A 22,986-nucleotide genomic window follows, 5' to 3' on the forward strand; every position below is an offset into this window, starting at 1 on the left:
TAAAGTCGGAGACAGGCGTATGCAACTCTTGAGGGGCTTTATAGGGTGTATAATTGCATGTAATAACGCTCTCCGCCCATTATCCCTCACAGCTGTTTGCAGTTTAGAGTTGCCACTCGCCTTATTCCCTGCATTCGTGCGGACTGATGATGTCACCCTCAGGCGCTCTCCCTGACTGCGAGGTCATAACGCCATCCTCCCATCAGCTAACGATTAACCATCAAGCCCCTCCCCTCCGTGTACCGTCCACCACCAAATATCACCGTGTAGCCTAGGTGCAACAACCCCCCCTCCACCGTGCCATGTCGTGGGTCATTCGAGTCAGTTGTCGCCAGTCCCCTCGCTGTGGATGCTCCGCTGGCGCGATGGCGCTGTGTGTCGAGGGGTACTTGACGCTCAACACCAATAGTAAAACCGGTGGGAGGCCCCGCCCACCGCCCTGGATGTTGTCACTGGTGATCTGCATGCACGCGAACGAAGTAAGCGTGACCCCGTTGCAAACTGGTAGTAAAAGTAAGTAGAACCCCTGCCCAAAATACAACACTACCATAGATGAAAAAGTAAAATTTATCATTACCTAAATAAATATTGGAACGAGATCTTACTGCCTTCAATATTCTACTCTCTTAATTAAAAAGCTGTTATTTAATTAAAACAGCGTGAAGAAACCTTCAAAGCCAGCTCACAACTGAAGCATCATGTTGTATCCAACATAGGACTGACTTGTATGTGAAGCACTATTGCCTACAGTAGAGCAATAAGAAATAAGTGATAAATTTATTAAGATGCAGAGTTGCTGAAATACAATAAGGTCATTCTTAAGAGTCCTTGTATGTGCTGCCTGTTTGAGAACTTCCGATCAATAATCCAATTTAAAACTAAAGACTGCAAGCAAAGGCGGGTAAACATTCCAAAACCAACATTAGGAATCACATAGGTAGCTAAAGAAAATGCTGCTGTCATTTTTGCCAAAAGAACATATACATAGAAAAGAGTGATCAAACTTTTGCACCTGTCATATTCCTGGTTTTCTTATCTTGAATCTGTATATAAATATTAGATAGACATTCAAATTCGAAAATGTTATGCTTAACTTTGAATTATGTAGATGCCTCATTGAAACATACAATTTGACCAAGGGTGCCTATACATTTTTTGTGCATCTGTTTATCCTTTTCACTTCAGAATGAAAGGTTAGGCATTATGTTCGGAGGAATGAAGCTGAAATGTTTTAGAGAATGTAAAACATTACAATCCTTTTTACATTTTTAAAAAATATGCAAGTAATCAGACTACTAAAATGCACAGTATTCATGGGCCCAGTGCTTCCTACAATTAGCACATCAAGGACTTCAGTGATACAACAGGTGTCATCCACCTGATCTTGGAGAATTTATAAGACTTCCAAGCCAACTTGGTAGTTTCTAGTCCAAAGCTCCAGTGCGGACGGCTCCATAATCCTTCCCATACAATCTCCTTGTGTGTCTTTGATGAGTATGATACATAACTAAACTATTTAAATCTCGAGCAATTAAATCTTGATTTTGTTAGAACATTCAATGCTTCAGAAGCGTCACCCTATGTAACTCTTAGAACTCAAAAACTCAAAAGCAATCATTCTATTCTTCCCCTATTCAGGAATTGCAAACCAATGCAAATACAAATATCAAAACAGTCCTCTATATATTAAAGTAGCTGTGGGTTTTTTTTAAATACAACTAGGGGAATCTTTTTTATCCTATATTGTTAAATATTTTTTTTACTTTTTTTACTTTTTAGGGAGCGTGTAGGAATACTTCCTGAAGGTAACGTAACATCAAAAGAGCTTCCTCCCCCCATCTGTTCTTATATGGCAAATATTCATCACTCTCAAACTTTTCTCTTACTGCAGATCAATGATTCATTAACATTTAAAAGAAAGTCATATAATGCTATGATTATTGCAAGTTTGCAAACAAGAACAGTCCAACCCCCTGTTCCAAATAGGAAATTCTACCCACAATCTTCTTCCACGCTCATTCTCTGGCACCTGGTATTTGGCAGCATGCTGGCTGACCCTGGAGGTAATCACAATTGACAGCTATTATAACCAATGGCGTCCATCTGCCAACTTCTCCAAAATCTCTGCTGATAGCCTGGAGAATTCTCTTGAGCAGAGGTTTTTTGTTTGTTTTTTAAGGGGGGGGGATGGGAGAGATTCTCTTGCATGATCAGAAATCCTTTTTGTAGAAAACTGATTCCAGCCCTCTAAATCTTCCATGAATTAGTTTAATCCTTTGCTAAAGTCATTATACCTCAAAGAAGTATATTCTATATTTTTACTATAAGCAGAGAAAATAAAATGTCCGATCTGTCAAATTCAAGTGCCGTGTCTGATTAAACTGATCTACAACTGTGAAACGCTTCTCTAAGTGTATAATAACCTTCCATCTTTTAACTAACTTGTTTATAAAGGACTGATTAGCACAGACACTGGAATACATTTGCTTCACATAAATAATCATGACCTTACACAGCATTAGGATATATTGAAGATGTGATTTTTCTTGATAAAAACAATCTTGATCATGTTTAAAAAAAACTCTGAACAAACCATTATTGTGTGCATCCATGTCCATCATTACAGAAAGCTGTGGCACTAATTCTCAACAGAGGCTCTAGTATCTCGGAAATCACTTTAAATGAATTGTACTGGCATATTTGAAATAATTCCTGTCACAATCTCAACTCCTGACCTTTTGAATTTTATTTTCCTTTACTTGAAAAAGTGCTGAAATTTCACTGAAAGGATCTGTTCAGGTCATTAACACAGAAGATAATTAGGATCAGGAGAATGACACTCCTGTTTACATATAGCTAATGCCTTTTATAACTACCTAAGAGTTGGGATGGGCATAAAAAGCTGTCTCCTATTCTGGTTGCATCTTGTGAAACCTGAATTTAAGGTTTGAAAGCTAAATTGAAGCTAAATTTTGCATAAAGAAAATTAAGAGGAAAAGCTCCTATCACAGTTCTGCCATTCTGATTTCCAAGTATTAATATTTAGATTAAAGTTTCTATCCCATCTTGGTCACAAACCAAAGAAATTGGGGTGTTGTTTTTTTTTTTAAATAAATGAGACTGGCAAGTCATAGTCATTTCGGACTCAGTTCTGCATTTTTTTAATTTGTTTGTATCTTGTAAGAAAATATATAAGTCAAACCAAAAATTCAAGGTGGTTCCTGAGACAAAGGGACATGGTAAGAACAATCATTTCAGAGAAAATGTCCTATTCAAATGATCCAAACCAGTCTTTACTCTATTGCCATGTTGATTTCTCCAACATTAAGATATAGAGAATCATGCAAATTACTTTGGTATGAAATACTATCTCAGAGCTCTAGACCCTAACTTAGTTATGAAATCAAGTCAAATCCTGGAAGGAAATATCAGACCAAAGAGCAACAAGAGCAGTTCAGATCAAACTGCATCTTCTAAGTCTATACAAAGAAAGCTTCATTTCCACTACCTACAATTTTCTTCTATCCTGCCTAAAAGCAATTAACGTTAAGGATTGACAAAGAATTAAGCTTTAGTTCTTAGCTTGTATATATGCAGTCTCATCAGTATCAAAACAGAAGCGTGTCCATGATGCTCTGTCTACATGCAATATGAAAATAAAAATTGTTAGATAAAAGCAAGGCAAAAAATAGGTCATAATGGTGTTTTCTTCAGTTATAAATGTTAAGCTTTATCTAACTATCTGTTGTATCTAAAACACCTTTTAAGTAGGACATTACATGGAGTGAAGCAGGTCAGGTTATCTTGGGACAATTTCCATACATTATATACCCTGTGATTTTTATCCCAGGCTTCCCTATACCCGCATGACCAGATGCAGGGGTCCTGTAATTTTCAGAATTCATAGGAAAGGAGATAGAACTGCTAAGTGCAACACTGTGAAGGTTAGTTTGCTTTCTCTAGCACTTATCAAAGCATTTAATCAAAAGCACAGTAACTAAACCATTTTTCTCAGACCCATTGCTCATTCAGTACTTGCTCTGCATTAACAAATATTTACCTTAATTTTAATAGGTGAATCTATATAAATCCAGCATAACTGACTCCCTATCTTCCAAAAAGAATGTAACATCATAATGGTAAATCGCTTTCAATATTAAGGTAAACTGAAATGAAAAAGTAATAAAGATATTTAACTTGGCTGTTTTTTCTCATCTAAAAGCAATAATTAATAATGGTAACAAAATGTAACAGACCTTCAAATCACTAGTTGCATCACTCGTAGAATAATAATAGTGTCACTGACACCTGGTGCTTTAATTATCCTCTACAGAAAACTTTTCTTATGCCAGAATGAACATGTTCAAAACTAATCAGGAAGATTAATCAAAGTCACTTGTTGAGATGGGCACTATAGAAATCAAATACACAACCCTTTATTTCAAAATAAAATGCAGTTAATTATTAACGCCATGATATCATATATGTGATGAAACATTCCCAACACAGTTCCTTTAACCAAACTACCTTCTGAAATGGAAAGTGAAAGTTTTCAGGTTTTCCAGGGGCTTTTATCTGGTCCACTAATAAACACAGAGACAGAAAAAAGTCTCTGAAGTTGAAGCCATGCAGGAAGAGGTGGGAAAAGGCTGTCAATTTACAGCCTTTTCCAAAGTATTTGAAGCTGCAAAAAATTTAGAGGACAAGGTTTTATGCTTCCCACCATATATTTATACACTGCAGAAAAAATTACATTCCTGTATTTATATGAGAAAGTAATTTATAAGTAACTTTTTTTGGGGGGGGAATCTATCCTACATAAATTTAAATATTAAGAAATTTGGTTTACTACTTTCTCAAAACTAAGATTGTCCCTGAAGTTTCCCAGAAGCTACACATTCACCATGATTTTCTATAAGATTATATGGCAAGACACAAAACCAGAAATAGCCTAGCAATTTTTATACGATGAATTACATCTATCTTTTAAGTTGTAGGTTTGATCCTAACCTCTATGTTATACATGCAGCAGGGCGATTAAGCAGTAATTTTATATTTTGCATTGGCGGATTTCATGTTGCCCTTCTGTCGAACCACTTTTTAGGAACCCCAAGCAGCATCAAAAACTTTTGCCATTTCTGTCGAAATCCAATTCCCACTGGATAACGCGCTATTGTTTTATTAACTAAACTGAGAACAGGTTTAAGTTAAAACAGTAGTATGAATCATCCAGATGACTTTTTCATCTCATATTTACATCAGTTCTACCTCAATACAAATACCATTAAAAACCAAGAGCATATGTACTAAAAAAAAGACTCCGAGATACTTTTTTTTTTTAAAAAAGAAGCTATTCCTAAAAAGCCCACAAAACCAAAAAAAAAGGCTTAACCTAAAAACATACCCTTTTGTTCAGAAACAAAAACTGACCTTCATTCATCGCACAAACTCACTTCTATTAGTAAACCCAGCACTGATGCAACACCGCATTTAGATGTTTTAATGGGATCTCGCTGGGAAAGGAGGGCAGACTATGAATTACCTCATTCAACTATGATTTTTTTTGGGGGGGGGGGGAAGAGATTTTGACTTTAATCAAAAAACCTTTCAAACCTAACCCATCCAAGTTTGAAACGGGGTACACAAAAGGAGGATCAAAGAAAAGCTCAATTTTTTGGGGGGGGCTGTATATTTGTAAAAAAAGGGGGGGAGGAAGAGAAGGGGGGTCATTTTAAAAGGGGGGGTTGCCTGTTGAGGGGCGCCCAATACCCCACATGGGGTTTGTATACAACCCCCCCCACACACGCAAAAAGCGGGGTGAGGGGGGGGGGCCCACAACCCCGCTGCTGGAAGGATACCGACCTGTCCTCGGAGTCCATGCGGCTGAGCGGCTCCCCGTCGGAGGAGATTTCCAGGCTGCCCCTGCGGCCGCCCGACGTGGCACTGCAGGAGCTGCTGCCGCCCCCGCCGCCGCTCCCGGTGCCGTAGCCTTCGTCAGCCCCGGCCGACGCTCCTCCGCTGCTGCCGCCCGTCCCCGCGTCCCCTTCGGACGATGCCGCCGACGCTTGTGGGGCCGCCGACGCTTCACTGGAGTCCCCGCCGCTGCTGCCGCCGCCACCGGAGCCGTCAGGCCCTCCGCCCGCGCCCACGCCGGCCCCGCCCGAGCCGCCCTTGACGTCGGCCTCGCTGCCGCCGGGGCTGAGCGAGCGGGCGTCGTCGGTGCAGCAGCCGCTGGAAGAGCCGGCCTCGGCTTCCTCCTCCTCCTCGTCGTCTTCGTCCTCGGCGTCGTCCTCTTCCTCCTCCTCCTCTTCGTCGTCGTCGTCTTCCTCCTCGTCGTCGCCGTCCTCCTCCTCTTCGTCGTCGCCGTCTCCGGCCTGGCTGGCGCTCTCCGGGCTGGGCTCCGACATGCTTTCCGCCCCTTCGCCGTTCAGCGCCGCTGGGGGCGGCTCGGCCTCAACTCCCGCCGCGGAGGTGGAGGAGGAGGAGGAAGAAGAGGAGGAGGAAGAAGAGGAGGAGGAAGAGGCGGAGGCGGCTTCGCTCTCGGCCGCCTCTTCGCCTGAGGGCGACGCGGAGGAGGAGGAAGAGGAGGAAGGCGGCGGCGGCGGCGGGACCGCGGGCGGCTCCGCCATGTCGCTCAGCTCGGCCGCCATGACGTCTGGGAGTCGCCGCGCCGCTCCTGCCCTGGGAGACTCAGCCCAGCGCGCGCACGTGTACGTGCGGGCGGGCGTTCGGGGAGGAGCCTGAGCCGACGAGGGTGGGCGGTGAAGGGTAGAGGGGGGGGCGTGGCTTCCTCTGCGGTTGCCGTTGCAAGCGGCTTGTGTGCGGTATGGAGTCCGCCTGCAGACAAAAGGGTTTAAAGAAAGGGACTCGCGAACCAAAAGGGAAGGCAAGGCGCGTGCGCGTCCGTATATATATATATATATATATATAGAGAGAGAGAGAGAGAGAGAGAGAGAGAGAGAGATGGACTTCAGTTCCCAGAATTCCTTAGGCCAGCCGTTGGGGAGGGGGTGGAGTTTGTGGTCTACACCTTTTAAAGCGGTGCAGGTTGATAAAACTTGTGGCCTAAACTAAACCCAGAAGCCTTCAAATTTGGTAATTTTAAAGACTTGTGGACTTCAAACTCCCAGAATTCCCCAGCCCATCTAGGTAGGCCTTGAGGACTACCTGAATATTGACTGAGGAATTCTGGGAAATTGAGGGTCACTCATCTTAGAATTGCCAAGGTTGAGAAACATTGGTATAAATCAGAGGTCTTCAAACTTGGCGGCTTTAAGACTTGTGGACTTCAACTCCCAGAATTCCCCAGCCAATTTAGGTAGGCCTTGAGGACTACCTGAATATTGACTGAGGAATTCTGGGAAATTGAGGGTCACGCGTCTTAGAATTGCCAAGGTTGAGAAACATTGGTATAAATCAGAGGTCTTCAAACTTGGCGGCTTTAAGACTTGTGGACTTCAACTCCCAGAATTCCCTAGCCAATCTAGGTAGGCCCTTGAGGACTACCTGAATATTGGCTGAGGAATTCTGGGAAATTGAGGGTCACGCGTCTTAGAATTGCCAAGGTTGAGAAACATTGGTATAAATCAGAGGTCTTCAAACTTGGCAGCTTTAAGACTTGTGGACTTCAACTCCCAGAATTCTCCAGCCAGCTGGCTGGAGAATTCTGGGAGTTGAAGTCCACAAGTCTTAAAGCTGCCAAGTTTGAAGACCTCTGGTATATAATTATGCCAGAAGATGAAACATATCATAAATATGTCTGACATATTCTTTTGAGTTATCTTGGTAATAAATGCACACACACATTCAGTAACAGAGTTGGAAGGTACCTTGGAAGTCATCTAGAAGCTTCAGCTTCTTGGATGAAAAAAACCAGAAAGTCCAGTTAGTTACCTCTTGAAAAAGCACCTTTGGGATGTCTGTCTTTAGGATTTAAGAGCCAGTTTGGTCTAGTGGCTAAGGCACCATGCTATAGAAAGCAGGAGACCTTGAGTTCAAGTCCTGCCTTAGCCATGAAAGCCAGCTGGGCGACTGGGGCCAATCCCTCTCTCTCTCTCTCTCTCAGGCCAACCCACCTCACAGAGTGGTTGTTGTGAGGAAAACAGGTGTGTTGGATGTGCTTTTGCCACCTTGAGTGATTTGTAAAAAATAATAAAGACAAGATACAGTATATAAGTCAATACATATATAAATAAATAAGCAAGCGAACTTTGTTAAGAAAGATTGGGGCTTAGGATAACAACTGCTTTTCTTCCTGGGTCAACCGTGCTCTGCAGTTCCCAGGCATAGTCAGCAAATACCCCAAGTCCTTCTCTGCTGGAGTTAATGTGGGATCGGTGACAGAACTCTTTCGTCAGCTCCTGATGCTCCTGGCTAAAGTTAGCGTCCCAACACACACACACAACCACACACAGAGAGACTTTTCTATTGTGCCTTTTCCCAAAGCTTTTTGCAAAACGCCCCTTCTAGGCCCCCATCTGCATTCCTATGCCATCAAGGCATGCCAGCTTTCATTTCTCAAACTCTGGGGGGACAATCGTAAACCGCAGGAGAACAAAAGCTATAGGGGGAAGGGGCAAACTGCTGGAAAGCAGCAGCTGCCGTAGCTTTTTTTTTTTTAAAAAAAACAACAACCCAGAGCTTAGGGCCCCTCTGTGCACTCTCTATTCCGCCCGCAACGCCCCCCCCTTCTTTCAACTTCCAGAGTTTTTCCAGCCTTTGCTTCAAACTCCCTAATCCCACTTGGTGCACAAACTGGAAATGAGCTCAGATTGAATTACTTCTGGGTGACAGCAACCAGCAGTAATTTAAAGAAGTCTCTCTGTGGTCGTTGTGGGGGTGTGTGTGTCCCCCAATATACACACTTTTTCTCTCTTTGGTTTTCCATATAGGCCAAAGCTAGAACTTTCTGGAGAGATGATTTAGAAAGACAGAATTTTTCAGCTCTTTCTTTCCTTCCCAATATTTTTATATGGAGGAAATTCATTTGTCTTGGTGAGAAAGGGCAAGGTTTTGGGTTTAGGGCCTTAGTAAGAACAAAGCTTGGAAATAAAACAGCCTGTCTGGGAAGATCATCCCTTGTTTCTCGTCTGCCAGAAGGAACCAAATGTTCCTTTTGCCACGGGGCTCTGTTTTAAACGAAGGATTTGTTCCCAACAGATAAAAATGAAATCTTATTCCAGTTCAGAGCCCAATTCTGTACAGAATTCTGACCTCTCTCTCTCTCTCTCTCTCTCTCAATATTTTTGTCAGTCTTCTAAGCTTTGTGGGGAACAAGGTTTCCAGGAGATGCTGAAATTAAAAGTGTAGCAGACTTCTGAACGTTCTTTCCAGTGGTGGGATTCAAGTAATTTAACAACTGGTTCTCTGCCCTAATGATTTCTTCCAACAACCAAACTGCTCAGAAAGTTAACAATCGGTTCTTCCGAAGTGGTGCGAACTGCCTGAATCCCACCTTTGGTCCTTTCTCATTCTGTGAATCCTTCCCAGGTGAATCAGGCAATGAGCTAGTTTGCACAATTACACCACAGTTGTAGTCCTTAATGTTCTCTTAGTGCACTGATGATATTGTGAACAACCAAGCTCAGAGAGCACCAAGGACCCCACAGTTCAACCCTTAAATATATTCTCTTCTACGCGTAAGCCAGAAGTTTTTAAATCTTGGTTTGTTACCTACGGTAAGTCACTGTACTCTTTAATGTATTGCATCAACTCAACAACATTTCAAGCAGTGACGTAGCTGCATGTTGAACTTGATATTAACTTCGCAACCAATCTAAATCTAGGTTCCAATCAAAATCTTGGGTTTGGAGAAGGAATATTAATGCAAAACAACTGTTTTACTCCTGCTTTGCTCCTTTGGAATCGTTTATTTATTGCCCTCTTCTCTCTTTCACACAGTACTATCTGCCTTGCTAAGGTTCTTTATGCGGCTCTTATAAAGTCCCTTATGAAATCCAGGTGTTTGCAGGGCAGGGGTAAACGGTAACTGTTAATGTCACAGGGCTATGTGGAATAAATGTATTTTCCAGAGAATTTTTGTCTCTCATTTTTCTTATCCAGTACTCAGTTATTGAGTGTTACTGAATTCTATGCAATGTCAAATCAGACATGAGATCATGGCAGGGGTGGGTTCTACTTACCTATACTACCAGTTCGCAACGGGGCCACGCACATGTGCTCGCTTTGCTTGTGCACACACACGCTCTTCTGCACATGCGCAGAAGCGTTCTGATGACGTCGGAGTTGGTGGGCGGAGCCTCCCTCCGGTTTTACTACCGGTTCTATAGAACCGGGGGCAACCCACCACTGGATCACAGTTAAATTTTTAAATAATGCCCTTACAGAGTATTGGAACTTTTTAGGTGTCTTTCTGTGATAATATGCTGTGTTTTCTCTGCCCCACTTTAAGAGATTGTCTGGCATTAAAGAGCAACTGCAGATTAGTAAATAAAATACTGCTTTATTTTAACTTCTGGACTTGGGAAAAGTGGTGCAGGCATCTCATAAGTGAAACAAGGGAAATGAGGCTTTTTTAAAAAATTAAAAATGCAACAATTGAACAGGGCGAAGACATAGGGACATAAAATCATTATCACACTGGATTCATTCAGCAGTGCATCTTTCTGGCTGAGTTAGTCTATATTCAGTGGTGGGTTGCCCCCCGGTTTGGACTGGTTTACAAGAACCGGTAGTAAAACCGGTGGGAGGCCCCGCCTACTGTCCCGGATGTCGGCATCGGCGATCTGCGCATGCGCAGAAGCAAGTCACGTGTGCTAGCGAAGCAAGTGTGCGAGCACGATCCCATTGCGAACCAGTAGTAAAGGTAAGTAGAACCCACCCCGTCTATATCCTAATCTAGGGTAAAGCAGACTTTATTACTTTGTGTGAATTCAGCCATAGGGGAGTACAAGGGAAATCCTTGGCACTATCCTGGACTCCAAATTTTCATGTCAAGCTCGTGGCAAACAATTTCAATCCAAACCAAGATTTTCTCAGAGTTTTCTTTAACAAGTTTTATTGAAAAGAAGAAGAGGTTACAGAAATTCCAGCAGTTTGACCTTGGTTACTGAGGAAGGATTCAAGCCAGAGATGTTTACAGGAGTTGGAAGGGAAGACCGCAGCGATAATGGTAACCCCAACCCTTTTCATGGGTCCCCCTTGTAGATGCCCTCATTTAAACCAGTCTCCCCAATCTTAGGTGGGCTAAATATAATTCTGTTCTCTGTAGCTAAACCTTTAAATTAAAGGGGAAAAAATGCTTGGAGTCAGTCAGACAGAACTAAATTATTTGAGAAAACTTTGTTCTCACTTGGCAAGCAGCTTGCTTAGCAACAGAAACTCTAGTCCCGATTGTGGACTAACTTGCACAGCTAATGTGCTCTGCAGCTGCATTCTCCAGATGCTTTTGGATTATTGAAACAATAAAACCCACAGCTACTACTAGTAAGCAGCTGTGTGGGATAAATAGAAGCTGAAAAGTTGAACAAGCAAGCTCTTTTTTAGTCATGTTGCAGATGTTAATCATCTAATGCTGATCTGCCAAAACTATCAAATGAAAAAGGTAAATTTCTTATAATTCTATCCTCAGTAGATAACTGTCCCATCTTTCCTGCTAAGGAATTGAAGCTATGGAAAGCAGAGAGAGAGAGAGAGATAATCAACAGGTTACATATTTGAGCAGCTGTCATGATGGCTGGGACTTTATCTCTCCTGATACCAAGTTGATCTGGGCATCAGATGGATTGATGAAGTCCATCGTCATGCCAAAGAGACTTTTGAGCTAATCACAATTTCTACTTTATAATCCTGGTTTTTTTTGGGCAGGGGGAAACCCCATGGAGAATGACTGCTATGAACACGTACCACCTTCAGTTCCTGAAGATACAAATAGATCCGATAAATAAATTACTAATGGATTCCCCTTTGGTTTTCTTTTAAAAAGAACTATTAAAACTAATTTACACTGCCATCAAGATTTGGTGGCAAACACGAAGTTGAGTTCTGCGTTATCAGATGGCCAAATGATGATTAAATCTGAGAATGATTTTCCGCTTATTAATAAGAACACACAATGCAGCTTTGTGTGTTCTGTAAATGAAGCGGCAACATTGTGGACCTGAATAATCCCAGAGTGCATAATGAGCGAAAGTAATTTTTTCCCCATCTCTGAATGGGGCTGGCTTGCGTGAGGGATATGAAAGGAAGGCGCTTGCCAGTCCTTTCAGAACAATGGCTCCAGATGGAAGGAGATGTAATTGGTTTTGAACAGCATGAACATCTGTACAGTGTGTGTCCTATCCCAATGGGCTTCTCTTGGTGGGGGGTGACCCCTTTCTCCTTGTGTGTACAGCAGGGGTGGGTTCTAAATTTTTTTACTACCGGTTCTGTGGGCGTGGCTTATTTTGTGGGCGTAGCTTGATGATCATGTGACAATTATTTAGGATTTAGCAGAGGTACTGGTCTACCAGGCTTTTAACTGCTTGCAGAGCTGTACCGATCTACTCATGTATTTTTGCAAGCACTGATTTACCCATGTATTTTTGCAGGCACTGATCTACCCATTTATTTTTGCAGGCACTGGTCTACCCATTTATTTTTGCAGGCACCGGTCTACTCATTTGTTTTCTTTTAACACTGATCAGCTGTAGGGCGGCCCTTTGAAGCCCCGCGGCAAGAGTTTAAACAGGTTTTTTCCCTCTAGTCATCAGCTGGGACTCAGGAGGCAGCAATAGATTGGGGGTGGGGCCAAATAAAAGGTAAGAATAACGTGGGGGGGGGGTGGGGGGCAGGGGGGGCAGAACTGGTTCGGTGATGTCATATCGTCACCGCTACCGGCTCAGCGGAACCAAGCGGAACCAGGAGGAACCCACCACTGGTGTACAGCAATCGGCCATGTTACGTAAGAACAGTCAGACACTTCGGTTTCATCGGTGATCTGTTTTAAGCCCTTGCTCTCCAAAGCCGGAGTTCAACCATCATAAATGCATTCAGGAAAGACCCTGGTTTTGACAAGGCAAAAGGTGGAAGATCAAAAGGCCCAGTGAATAAAGACCACTCTGGGGTGAATTAGCTGGATTTCAACAGCCACCAAAAGCATTGTCAAAACTGTGTCTTGCTTTTAGTCTAGTTTCTGCTTCAGTATTACATTTTTTTTTTCAGTTTAGGTTTCCTTCACACATTCAGAAGCATCATATTTTCATAGCCGCTCTCATGTTAGATCTTCATGCCCTGAATTGGTGTCCCCTGATCTTGCTGAGCCTATGATTTTTAATTTGGATATTAATATGGTTTTCCTATTTGATAATGAATGTTGGAGTATGTGTGTGTGTGGTGGGTTAAGAAGCTGGGAATGTGGATAAGAAGACTGGCAGTTTGAGACCCAAGCACTGCGTGACGGGTGAACTCCTGTCACATGCTCCAGCTCCAGCCAACCTAGCAGTTTGAAAGCATGCAAATGCAAGTAGATATATAGGTACCACTTTGGGTGGGAAGATAAAAGAGTTCTGTGCAGCTGGATATATAATCATGCCAGGCACATGACCAAGGAAGCATCTTCGGACAGCACAGGATCCGTTGTCTAGGAAACAGATGAACATAACTCCTTAGAGCGGGACATGACTTTACCTTTAAGGAATTGTAACCTGTTTTCTGTTTGGAGAAGGTAGAAGAGTAAAGAGGCTAATGGTGGAAGTTTTAAATCTCCGGAAGACTTTTTTTGTTTTTTTTCAACTACAATTTTATTCCATGGCCTTGAACAAATCATGTCTTTTAGAGTCACCCAGTGCTGTAATGGAACAGTATTGTTCTACCTTTAAAAAAAAAAAGATTTTATCCCACATTTTTCCATATAGAACTCAAGGCAGCAAACATACCTAATATTCCTTCCTTCTCCTATTTCACACACACACACACCCAACAACAATCCTGTGAGGTCAGTTGAGCTGAATGAGAGTGAGTGAGTCACCCAGCCATTTTTTCCCAAGGCAGCACTCGAACTCAAAGTCTCCTGGCTTCAGCATCTTAATCATTACACTGAAAGTTGATTGGCAGGATGGCTTGAAATCATGTATGTGAAGCTTACATAATAGGCACCTAAGCATCTTCCAGTTGTAAAGCAATCATTATGCTGTTGTTACTGTTCCATATTTCATTCAACAGCACAGCAGTTTCATTATACAGGCCTTGCAACATCATGGATAGGGCAATTGTGACGACAATTTATAGCCTAAAGACAGGCTGACTTAGAAGGAGCTTGTGAGCATTGTGCACCTCTTCATTTAACCCCCACAAAAGCACTCCAAAAAATTCTCAACAATTCTCATCAATAGGACCAGTGGTTGGAATTAAGACCTGATTCCAACTCTGGACAGGATTTTGGTTCCTCTAAATGTTAGCCATGTGCATTTGTTCCTCCTTCTAAATTCCTCAGAGAATCTTTCTTCGCTTTCAAAGGTTCATGTTTATGTTTCATGAATGGCTTCTTAGCCTTATGTTGGTTCCTTTGTCAACCAGAACCTTATTATCTACATCAGGGGTCTCCAACCTTGGCAACTTGAAGACTTGTGGACTTCAACTCCCAGAATTCCTCAATACAATTCAATGTTAAATGCAGCAGAGAGAATGCTAACTTTTCTCCCTCCATTCAGAACGGAGCTGCTGCAGCCTGTCCCTTTTAAGGTAGTCCCCAGGAGGGAGGGGGACGGGACGGGGGAGCAGCTGGAATGGAACCGTTTTTGTGAAAGGCAGAAAAATGGAGAAGGGCATTTTCCTGCCTGTCATCCATTCCTCAATCTAAGCATAGACTAAGGGAAGGATGGTAGGTAGGAATATTCCCCTCCCCATTTTCCTGCCATTCGTGACAAGGAGTGGCTGGGAGGGGAGGGGCTGGTGAGGATGTGAGTGATGTTGAGTTGGCCACACCCACCAAGTCACATGACCTCCCCCAACAAGCCACGCTCACAGAACCGGTAGGGGAAATTTTTAAATTTTACCCCTGACTTATTCTTGTTCTTACATTTTTTTATCCTATTTTGATCTTGATTTTGCTACTTGGATTGCGTGTTGTTTTAATTCTGTAGTTTTTTTTAAAATAAAACTGGCCAGGAGTAATGAGATTATATCGCAAGATTAAAAACAAACGGAGTCAAACAATAATTCCCGTTCAGATTCCCATTGCTAGATGCATAACATCCACACCACAGCTTAAGAACATCAACATTTATTTATAACATGATATAAAAGAAATGAGATATGAACATTTTGCCTTTGAACAATAATAAGGGGTTTCTTATACTTACATTAGTTGTGCTCATTGTATAATATATACACAATGAACATAATTACATTTGTACACAGACCTAACTGGAGATTGAATATACCTGCTTCTTGATATATACACCCTATTTCAACACAGGAAGAAGAGCCCAGTCCATCCAGTTCCATTTCTTTTTGTAAAAAAAAAAAAAGGCAAAAAAAAAAAAAAGAGGGAGTAAATACTAGCATTTGTGAGTATGCGGATAGCAGAATGGCAGTAACTGACTTTGCAATCTGACTGGGATGGTACTTACAGAACAACAACAACAGAAAAAAAGAGACACATCTTAACTTTGCAATGATTTTTTTTTTAAAAAATGGCACATCTTAAATAGAGGGTGGCATTGATTAATCAAAAAGTGAAAATGAGACATGATCAAGCTTTGGAAAAAAAACCATGTTCCAGTGTTGACAACAAAACACACCAGTAAGGAAAGGCTCCGAAGGAAGCCATTGTAACTGAATCCTTCCAAATTCAAACCCATTCAGGAGGGGACGATTCTGATTGTAGGCCGCGAGGAAGAGGAGGGGGGGGCAAACTCTCAGTTGTGTGGATGGAATGAATACAGAGCAGCGATAGCAGGAAGCTGGCGATGGCGAGAAGAACTCTTGGTTGAAGGTACAGTGGGGATATTTAAAGCTTTCTTGGAATAAATGTTTTCCACAACGTGATAAAATGATGCTCTATGGACAAAAGCATCGGAACTATGAATTTCATAGATTTCATAAAAGTGACTGTACAGCATCCTTTTGTCTTTCCACAGGCGTGTTTGGGAGGTCAGCCGTGGATGGTCTCAGCAGAAGCCAGCAGGGCTGAAAAAAAAGAAAGAAGTTTCTATTGACACCCAAGAATCCAAGGAAAGAAGAAAAACACTTATTTTTTTCTTTTTAAAATAAGGCAGGTCAGAACGAAACTTCTCTAAAATCTCTGATTACCCAGACAGATAAGAGGAAAGGAGAGGGATTTTTCATACTTAGTCAAGGCAAAAAAACAGGCGGAGAGAAGCATCTTTTCTGACAAATACTGTTTTAACCGAATATTGAAACTGATGACAAATTCTCCTGAAGAAGTGTCAAATTATGAGGGGAAATTACTTATCATTTAAAGAGAACTGAACTCACTTGGAAGAAAACTTATTTCCAGAAAAGCCTAGATGGGAGAAACACCTCAACTTATAACCACTTTGTGAGGCAACTGTACAATGGCGCTGAGAAAAGTGTCTTGTGACCAGTCCTCGCACTTATGACCTCACAACCATTCCAGGATCCCTCCCTGCAGTCACGTGATCAAAATTCTGGTTGCTTGGCAACCGTCATGTGTTTAAGACGGTTGCCGCATCCCAGGGTCATCTGATCTCCATTTGTGACCTTCCCAGCCGGCTTCCAATAAGCAAAGTCATTGGGGGTGGGGGGTGGGGGGTGGGAGAAGCTGGATTCATTTAACCCCCACAAGATTCACTTTTTCACAATTGTGATTTTTTTAAAAAAAGGGTCATAAAATTGGGCATTAACGACTGCCTTGCTTAAGAACCAAAATTCTGGTTCCAATTATGGTCATAAGTTGAGGACTACCCGTACAGCAGAATTTCTGGCCTTGAGCAGATATGTGGACCAGTTCCCAGAATTTTCAACCTTGAAGTTCACCCACCTGGAAGGTGCCCGGGTTAGCGATGACTTAATTGTCCTTTTCCACTGAAGTGGGATTGTGGGGTTTTTTTAAATAAAAAAATCCTTTATAGACTCAGGAATGCAGCACTGAATCTGGTAATGCAGAGCAGGTTTTTAACTGCTTTGTATCAGATAGCTCAGGAGTGTTTCTCACTGAAGTACTAAAACTTTCCTTGATTGTTCTTTAATCTATGACCATTTACTTCAAAATGACACAATTGAAAACAACAACAACAACACAAGGCTATGCCAAAAATGTAAGGGAAGTGGTAGGGTCCTTTCAGTGTAGCCAATTAGTTCCTGGATAAGTCTCTGGCATCTCCAATGAAAGGAACTGACAGCAGATAAATGACAAAGAACCCCGGAGAGCCTTCTTGTAAGTATATGGGATCTGGGAAACGATTCAGTTGAACCGTTTTAGATTTCTTTGCCATGCCGACAAAGCTTTGGCTAAAATGCCAGGCACCCATCTGACCTCCTCAGGCAGGGATAGAAGCCTGTGAAAAAGACCTGGGTCCCTTTCCCTTTCCCTTTCCCTTCCACTTTTATTTTGTTTAAAGTTAGTCAGAAGGTTAACTTGGAGTACGTGTAACCCCCTGGACATGTTTTGACAATCTATGGATAGGAAACCCAACCTGCTGCTGCGGAGTTTCCCTTTGAAGACTGTGCTGGCATCTCGAACGGAGAAGAAACCGTATCCTCCTGTGGCTCTTGAATTCTGCTTTTTTCGCTCTCTTCTGAGCTGCTTTCAAGCTTGTGGTTGATTAGCGAGGCCTCCTTGTTGGGGCTGCTGGAGGTGGAAAGGGGGGTGGGGGAGAGAGAACTAGGTTTAGAATTTCCTCTAACCTTTAATTAGGTTAACCGATACTATATACCCTTTCAATAAAGTCTGTAACACAAAATGGTGACTGTGAAGTACGCCGGCTTATGCTTTACAGGACTGAGGAGTGGGGAGAGGCCCAAACAAAGAAATCTGGCCTTTGCTTTGAACTCTGCCTGATTACCGGAGAAAGGTTTCAGGAGTTCAAAGAAATTGGCTCGGCTAGTCTCCCACTCCTGTATCCTGAGTATAATCCAAACATAAGGAAAGGGGAAATAATTTATGTTTAGGAAACATTAGGTACTACAACTCAGCCTGGGTACTGGTTGGACGGGTTCCTGTGAGGAAATACCTCCTCTATTGGCCAGATTGAGAAGTTCAAAAACGGTCCCCAAAGAAGGCACGTTCCTAAAAACCAGGCCACTCTGATGCCAAGCAAGCCATGAACTCGGTCAAAACATTCCACACATCCCTGCAGGTTACCAAATTGGCTAATGACCCCAATAGAGAGACAATCAGAACAAAAAAAAAAAAGGCCAGCGGGACATCATCCAAATCACGACATCAATCACAAGGGTCCTTCTGTGGCAAAAAAAGGTAAGCAGCCACCAAGAAAAAGGAACTAAAGTTACCAAAATGGTTAAGAAACATTGCTGGACTTTTTTTTTTTTTTTAAGAAGATGTTCTGCAACTTTAATATGATCCACGACAGGGATCTGTGGACAGATTAACCTGATTTTTTACAGGAGGGAATTGGAATGCAGGGCAGATGGTGAGGAGAAGTCGATATGGGAGGAAATCCTCTCCAAGATGTTCTTCTCTCTTGCATGCAGCAACCCTCTGTTGTCTGTGGTTCAGTTGGGAAAAGTTTTGGGAAGCGATCCATAGCAATTGTAAAATCCCTAAGAATTTGGGTTACTTTTCTGCTTAGCCTCAGGGACTACAGCCCTGGACTTGGAAAAAAAATATTCCTATAGATCATGCAGATGGCAAGTGAAACTACAACAGGAAAAGAATTATCTGCTCTTTTTGCAGATAATTTGATAGACGACACCACTACACAGCAAAAACCATTCCAAACATTTCAGAGTAGAAAATCTACATTTTCCACCCTCCTCACTATGGTTCAGTCCAGAATATACTATATTTTTCAGACTATAAGACGCACCGGAATATAAGACACACCAAGATTTTGAAGAGGTAAACAAGAAAAAAAAAAGTTTTTGCAGTTTTTCGCAAAAATGGGGCCTGCAGAGGGTTTGGGAGGCCTGCAGAGTGCTCCTGGGGGCTGAGGAGGGCAAAAACGCCCCCATTTTTGTGAAAAATGGGCCCGTTGTTGGTTTCCCAAAGCCCCCATGCATCACATTTTTGCCCTCCCCAGCCCCCAGGAGCCCTCTGCAGGCCTCCCAAACCCTCTGCAGGCCCCATTTTTGCAAAAAATGAGCCTGAAGGATACTGCAAAATCTCCATTCCCACCCCACTCCAGGGGAAGGATGCTGCAAAATCCCCATTCCCTCCCCACTCCTGGGGGAAGGATGCTACAAAATCCCCATTCCTTCCCCACTCCAGGGGAAAGATACTGTAAAATCCCCATTCTGTCCCCACTCCTGGGGGAAGGATACTGCAAAATCTCCATTCCCACCCCATTCAAGGGGAAGGATAGTGCAAAATCTCCTCCCCAGTCCTGGGGGAAGGATATTGCAAAATCTCCATTCCCACCCTACTCTGGGACCAGCCAGAGTTGGTATTTGCCGGTTCTCCGAACTACCCAAAATTTCTGCTACCGGTTTTCCATAACCTGTCAGAACCTGCTGGATGCAAAGATTGAAGCCATGTTAGATTATTTGCAGGATTGGCTACAAATACCTACTATCCCTTTTGCTTTACCTGGCCTCACTATCTCCTGTCTGTTCTTCTGGCTTCTCAGATGCTTCTTCAGGATTTCTCTCCTGTGGCTCCGAAAGATCTGGGAACAGCTGTTCTTCGTTTTTTGGTAACTGGAACAGTGATATAAACATTAAAGAGCAAATGTTAATGGCACTAAATAGAAAAGTTTTGTGATTCAAAACCATAGTGGTGTTACCATAGCCACGTGGCAAAAACTGAATTTGCTAGCCCTTAAATTAATGCAGTTTTTATGAGAACTATAATTATTTAGTCTTGTGAAATTCAGAAGAATTCAGAGTAAGAAAAGGAGAAATGATATGAAAGATATTTAAAATTGGTATGTTCTTGTATTTGAGTGCATCCTTGTTAATTAATTTGTGTTCTGTCTTTATTATTTTTACAAATAATAACTCATATAACAAACAAGACAGTGAACATATCCAATACACCTTCTTCCTCCTATTTTCTCCACAACAACAATCCTGTGAGGTCGGTTGGGCTGAGAGAGAGAGTGACCAATAGAGCAACAATCTATGAAATTGATTATTGGCTTTCATGGCTAAAGTGGGACTTGAACTCACTGTCTTCTGCTTTCTAGCCTGGTGCCTTAATCATTAGACCAAAGTGGCTCCTATTGTTACTATGTGATTTGTTTTCCTAACAGGCATCCAATTTTGAACAGACAAAAATCTGCAGAGTATTTCTAAAACCATTAAAATAGAAAGAACACACTAATAATAGAAATTTATTAAAAAGTACCGAAATTATAACCAAGAGTCTTAACAAGGTACCTCTTTATTCATGTATACGCACTACGTAGATGGAAGGAAACAGTACCTGTGTAATAAAAGTAGGGTTGTGTTCATTGGCGCAATCATTTTCTTTCAACCAAGGTGTGTCTTCTACATCATTTGGATGGCTTTGGCTTATGTCACTCATTCTAATGCTATATTCTACTTCCTTGGGATTGCATACAAAGTCTTCTTTCCTTGGGCTCTGTGGAAAAAATATATATATATATATTGGAATTAATTAAATAAGTGACACTCCTGTTAAAGATAGAAATGGTAGTTACAGAATAAACAACCAAGGGAAACATGCATGTTATGTGAGGTTCCTTTGGTTCATATCATCACAAATATAAAACCGCAACATGGAAATATGCAATAGTATCTTTGCAGGAAACAAGTACAACTTTTTTCAATATCTGGGTAAAAGAATATTTGGATGCCCCTTAATTTTCCACTCTGACAACAGCACTATAAAATATTCTCATGGCCTTTCAGAAATCAAAGAAGTAGAAAGGTGTAAATCAGGAGGAGGAAGAGTGCTCCAAATTAACCTTCTCTAAAAATGATAGCTTGCAGATGTCTTGAACTTTCAAGACTCATAAACCTCCTTGACTGGGAGTTCCTGATTGGAAAGCCGAAATGTCATGCATGTTACACTTTCTGCTTCTTCTCAACTCTAGAGTTTTCCTTGTCATTAACTGGAAGCAAAACTCCACTAACTTTATCTAACATTGTTGTTGTGGCTCCATTGCCTGAGCCTGGGCTATCGACAGATGCAGACTCTGAGAGTGAGGGAGAGGAGTTGGCAAGGCCTCCCTCTCCAGGACCCTCCTCTCTGGCAATGCCTCCGGAGGACACCGAAGGCCAAACAATAGGCTCAGAGCCAAGCACGTCCCCACAGCCACAGGTGGACAGCGACGAGGAAGAGAAGTGCTGGCTGGACCCGCGACAGAGGCGCAGGGAGAAGCGTGCACAGCAGAAGGGAAGGCGTGCCAGAGATTAGCTGAGTCACTGGACCACACCCCACAGGGTATAAATGTGGGTGTGGTGGCCAGTTCAGTTTGTGACGAGCAAAAACTGGAAATATTCCATGATCTCTGTGTTATTGGACTTTGCCTGCTTTATCGGACTGCATTTGGATTAATCCTTGTATTGTTGACACTCTGCCTGTTTTATCGGAATGCTGGCAGTCTAATCTTTGTTTTGTGTGAGTAAAGTCTGAATTGGCAGCTAGCCACTGGGTTGCTGCCAGCTTTATCTTCAAAGAGTTTTGTCGTGTGGCTTATTAACTCCGGGCCGTCTGTGGGGGTGCGTGTGGGGTACAGGGACAGAACAACTGTCAGATAAACAACATTTTCAATAGAAGAGGGTCTCTGTAGCTCAGGGTTGAACTATAGGACTCTTGATACTTTTCTAAATTTGATTGTTTGCTTCCAGATGTTTCATTACCTAACTGGGAAGCTTCATCAGTGTGCTGAGGGTATTATACCTAGTTGGATAGCTCTGCAAGCAAACAACCAAACTCAGAGAGCACCAAGAAGCCCACAAACAACACCTCCTCTTACTGTAAGAAATAAAAGGTCAAAACTCCTCTGGGTTGAACGTCTTGATGGCTTCATGGCCATGGCCATATTGTCTTCCCAACCATGATGCAGAATTGGATTGGTGCTGCCCTTTTTCATTGGCTGGTGGCCCCACCCAAGAACCAATAAGGCCTCCAATTGCTTAGCTGCTTGAAATCCACCAAGATCAAAATCAAATTCTATCTCCATGGTAACACTTGGAAAGAACCGAAGTCCCTGAGATTATAATACCAACAGAACTTTGGACTCAGGGCCTACCTGCAATAATTTAAAAGGGTTTTCTCTGACGGGGGCTGGGCTTTGTGAAGGGGACAGATCTGAAATGCCAATAAGATTCAGCCCTTTCTTTTTCTCACGCAAGCAGGCCTGTTGGTGCCTCCTTATTCTTTCCATCTGTTCCTCCAACGTCATTCGTGGGCGAGTAGTTTCCGCCAAGCATAACTGCTCCACTGCGCTTCTCGGCCTTTCCTTGAAAGAAAGAAAGAAAGAAAAAGGGAGGGTAGTAAAAGTATTTCCTCAAAGGATACCGTTTTGCCACGGATGCCACGTCCTTCTGTGGCAAGGCTACTTCAAATCCTACATAAACCATTGAACCATCAAAAGTTTCAGGTTCCTAATATATTGCTCGTAAGAAACTCTCTGCACGCACACATCATCTAGGTCAGGGGTCTCCAACCTTGGCAACTTTAAGACTTGTGGACTTCAACTCCCAGAATTCCTCAGCTAGCTTGCTAGATCAGACCCCTGATCTAGAATATCAGTGGATGAATTTTCAGCACTGTAATAATAGCAATAGCACTTAGACTTATATACTGCTTTCCAGTGCTTTCCAGCCCTCTCTAAGTGGTTTACAGAGTCAGCCTATTGCCCGCAACAATCTGGGTCCTCATTTTACCCACCTTGGAAGGATGGAAGGCTGAGT

General features: G+C 42.5%; 2 protein-coding genes across 54 annotated transcripts in view; both read right to left on the bottom strand.

The window, feature by feature from the left end:
- The window catches only part of AEBP2 (AE binding protein 2), a 45,110-nt gene extending 38,411 nt beyond the window's left edge, over positions 1 to 6,699 (bottom strand). The window contains exon 1 of one of the 4 annotated variants that reach the window (XM_034442616.3): positions 5,863 to 6,697. In XM_034442616.3, the coding sequence (XP_034298507.3) occupies positions 5,863 to 6,650 (788 nt within the window). In that variant the 5' untranslated portion in view covers positions 6,651 to 6,697. Of the gene's footprint in view, positions 1 to 5,862 lie in introns of all 4 variants that reach the window. The other 3 variants (XM_034442615.3, XM_060689034.2, XM_034442617.3) reach the window with 3 other exon arrangements.
- Positions 6,700 to 15,204: 8,505 nt separating this feature from the next.
- The window catches only part of PLEKHA5 (pleckstrin homology domain containing A5), a 217,263-nt gene continuing 209,481 nt past the window's right edge, over positions 15,205 to 22,986 (bottom strand). For 40 of the 50 annotated variants that reach the window (XM_087873040.1, XM_087873033.1, XM_087873036.1 and 37 more), the window contains 5 exons: positions 22,323 to 22,532; positions 20,528 to 20,686; positions 19,691 to 19,800; positions 17,619 to 17,773; positions 15,205 to 16,128 (listed from right to left, as the gene is read on the bottom strand). In XM_087873040.1, the coding sequence (XP_087729166.1) occupies positions 16,094 to 16,128; positions 17,619 to 17,773; positions 19,691 to 19,800; positions 20,528 to 20,686; positions 22,323 to 22,532 (669 nt within the window). In that variant the 3' untranslated portion in view covers positions 15,205 to 16,093. The remainder of the gene's footprint in view (positions 16,129 to 17,618; positions 17,774 to 19,690; positions 19,801 to 20,527; positions 20,687 to 22,322; positions 22,533 to 22,986) is intronic. The other 10 variants (XM_087873042.1, XM_087873038.1, XM_087873032.1 and 7 more) reach the window with 1 other exon arrangement.

Source organism: Pantherophis guttatus, chromosome 7 (genome assembly GCF_059756535.1).
Source record: "Pantherophis guttatus breed Tessera chromosome 7, ASM5975653v1, whole genome shotgun sequence".
NCBI lineage: Eukaryota > Metazoa > Chordata > Lepidosauria > Squamata > Colubridae > Pantherophis > Pantherophis guttatus.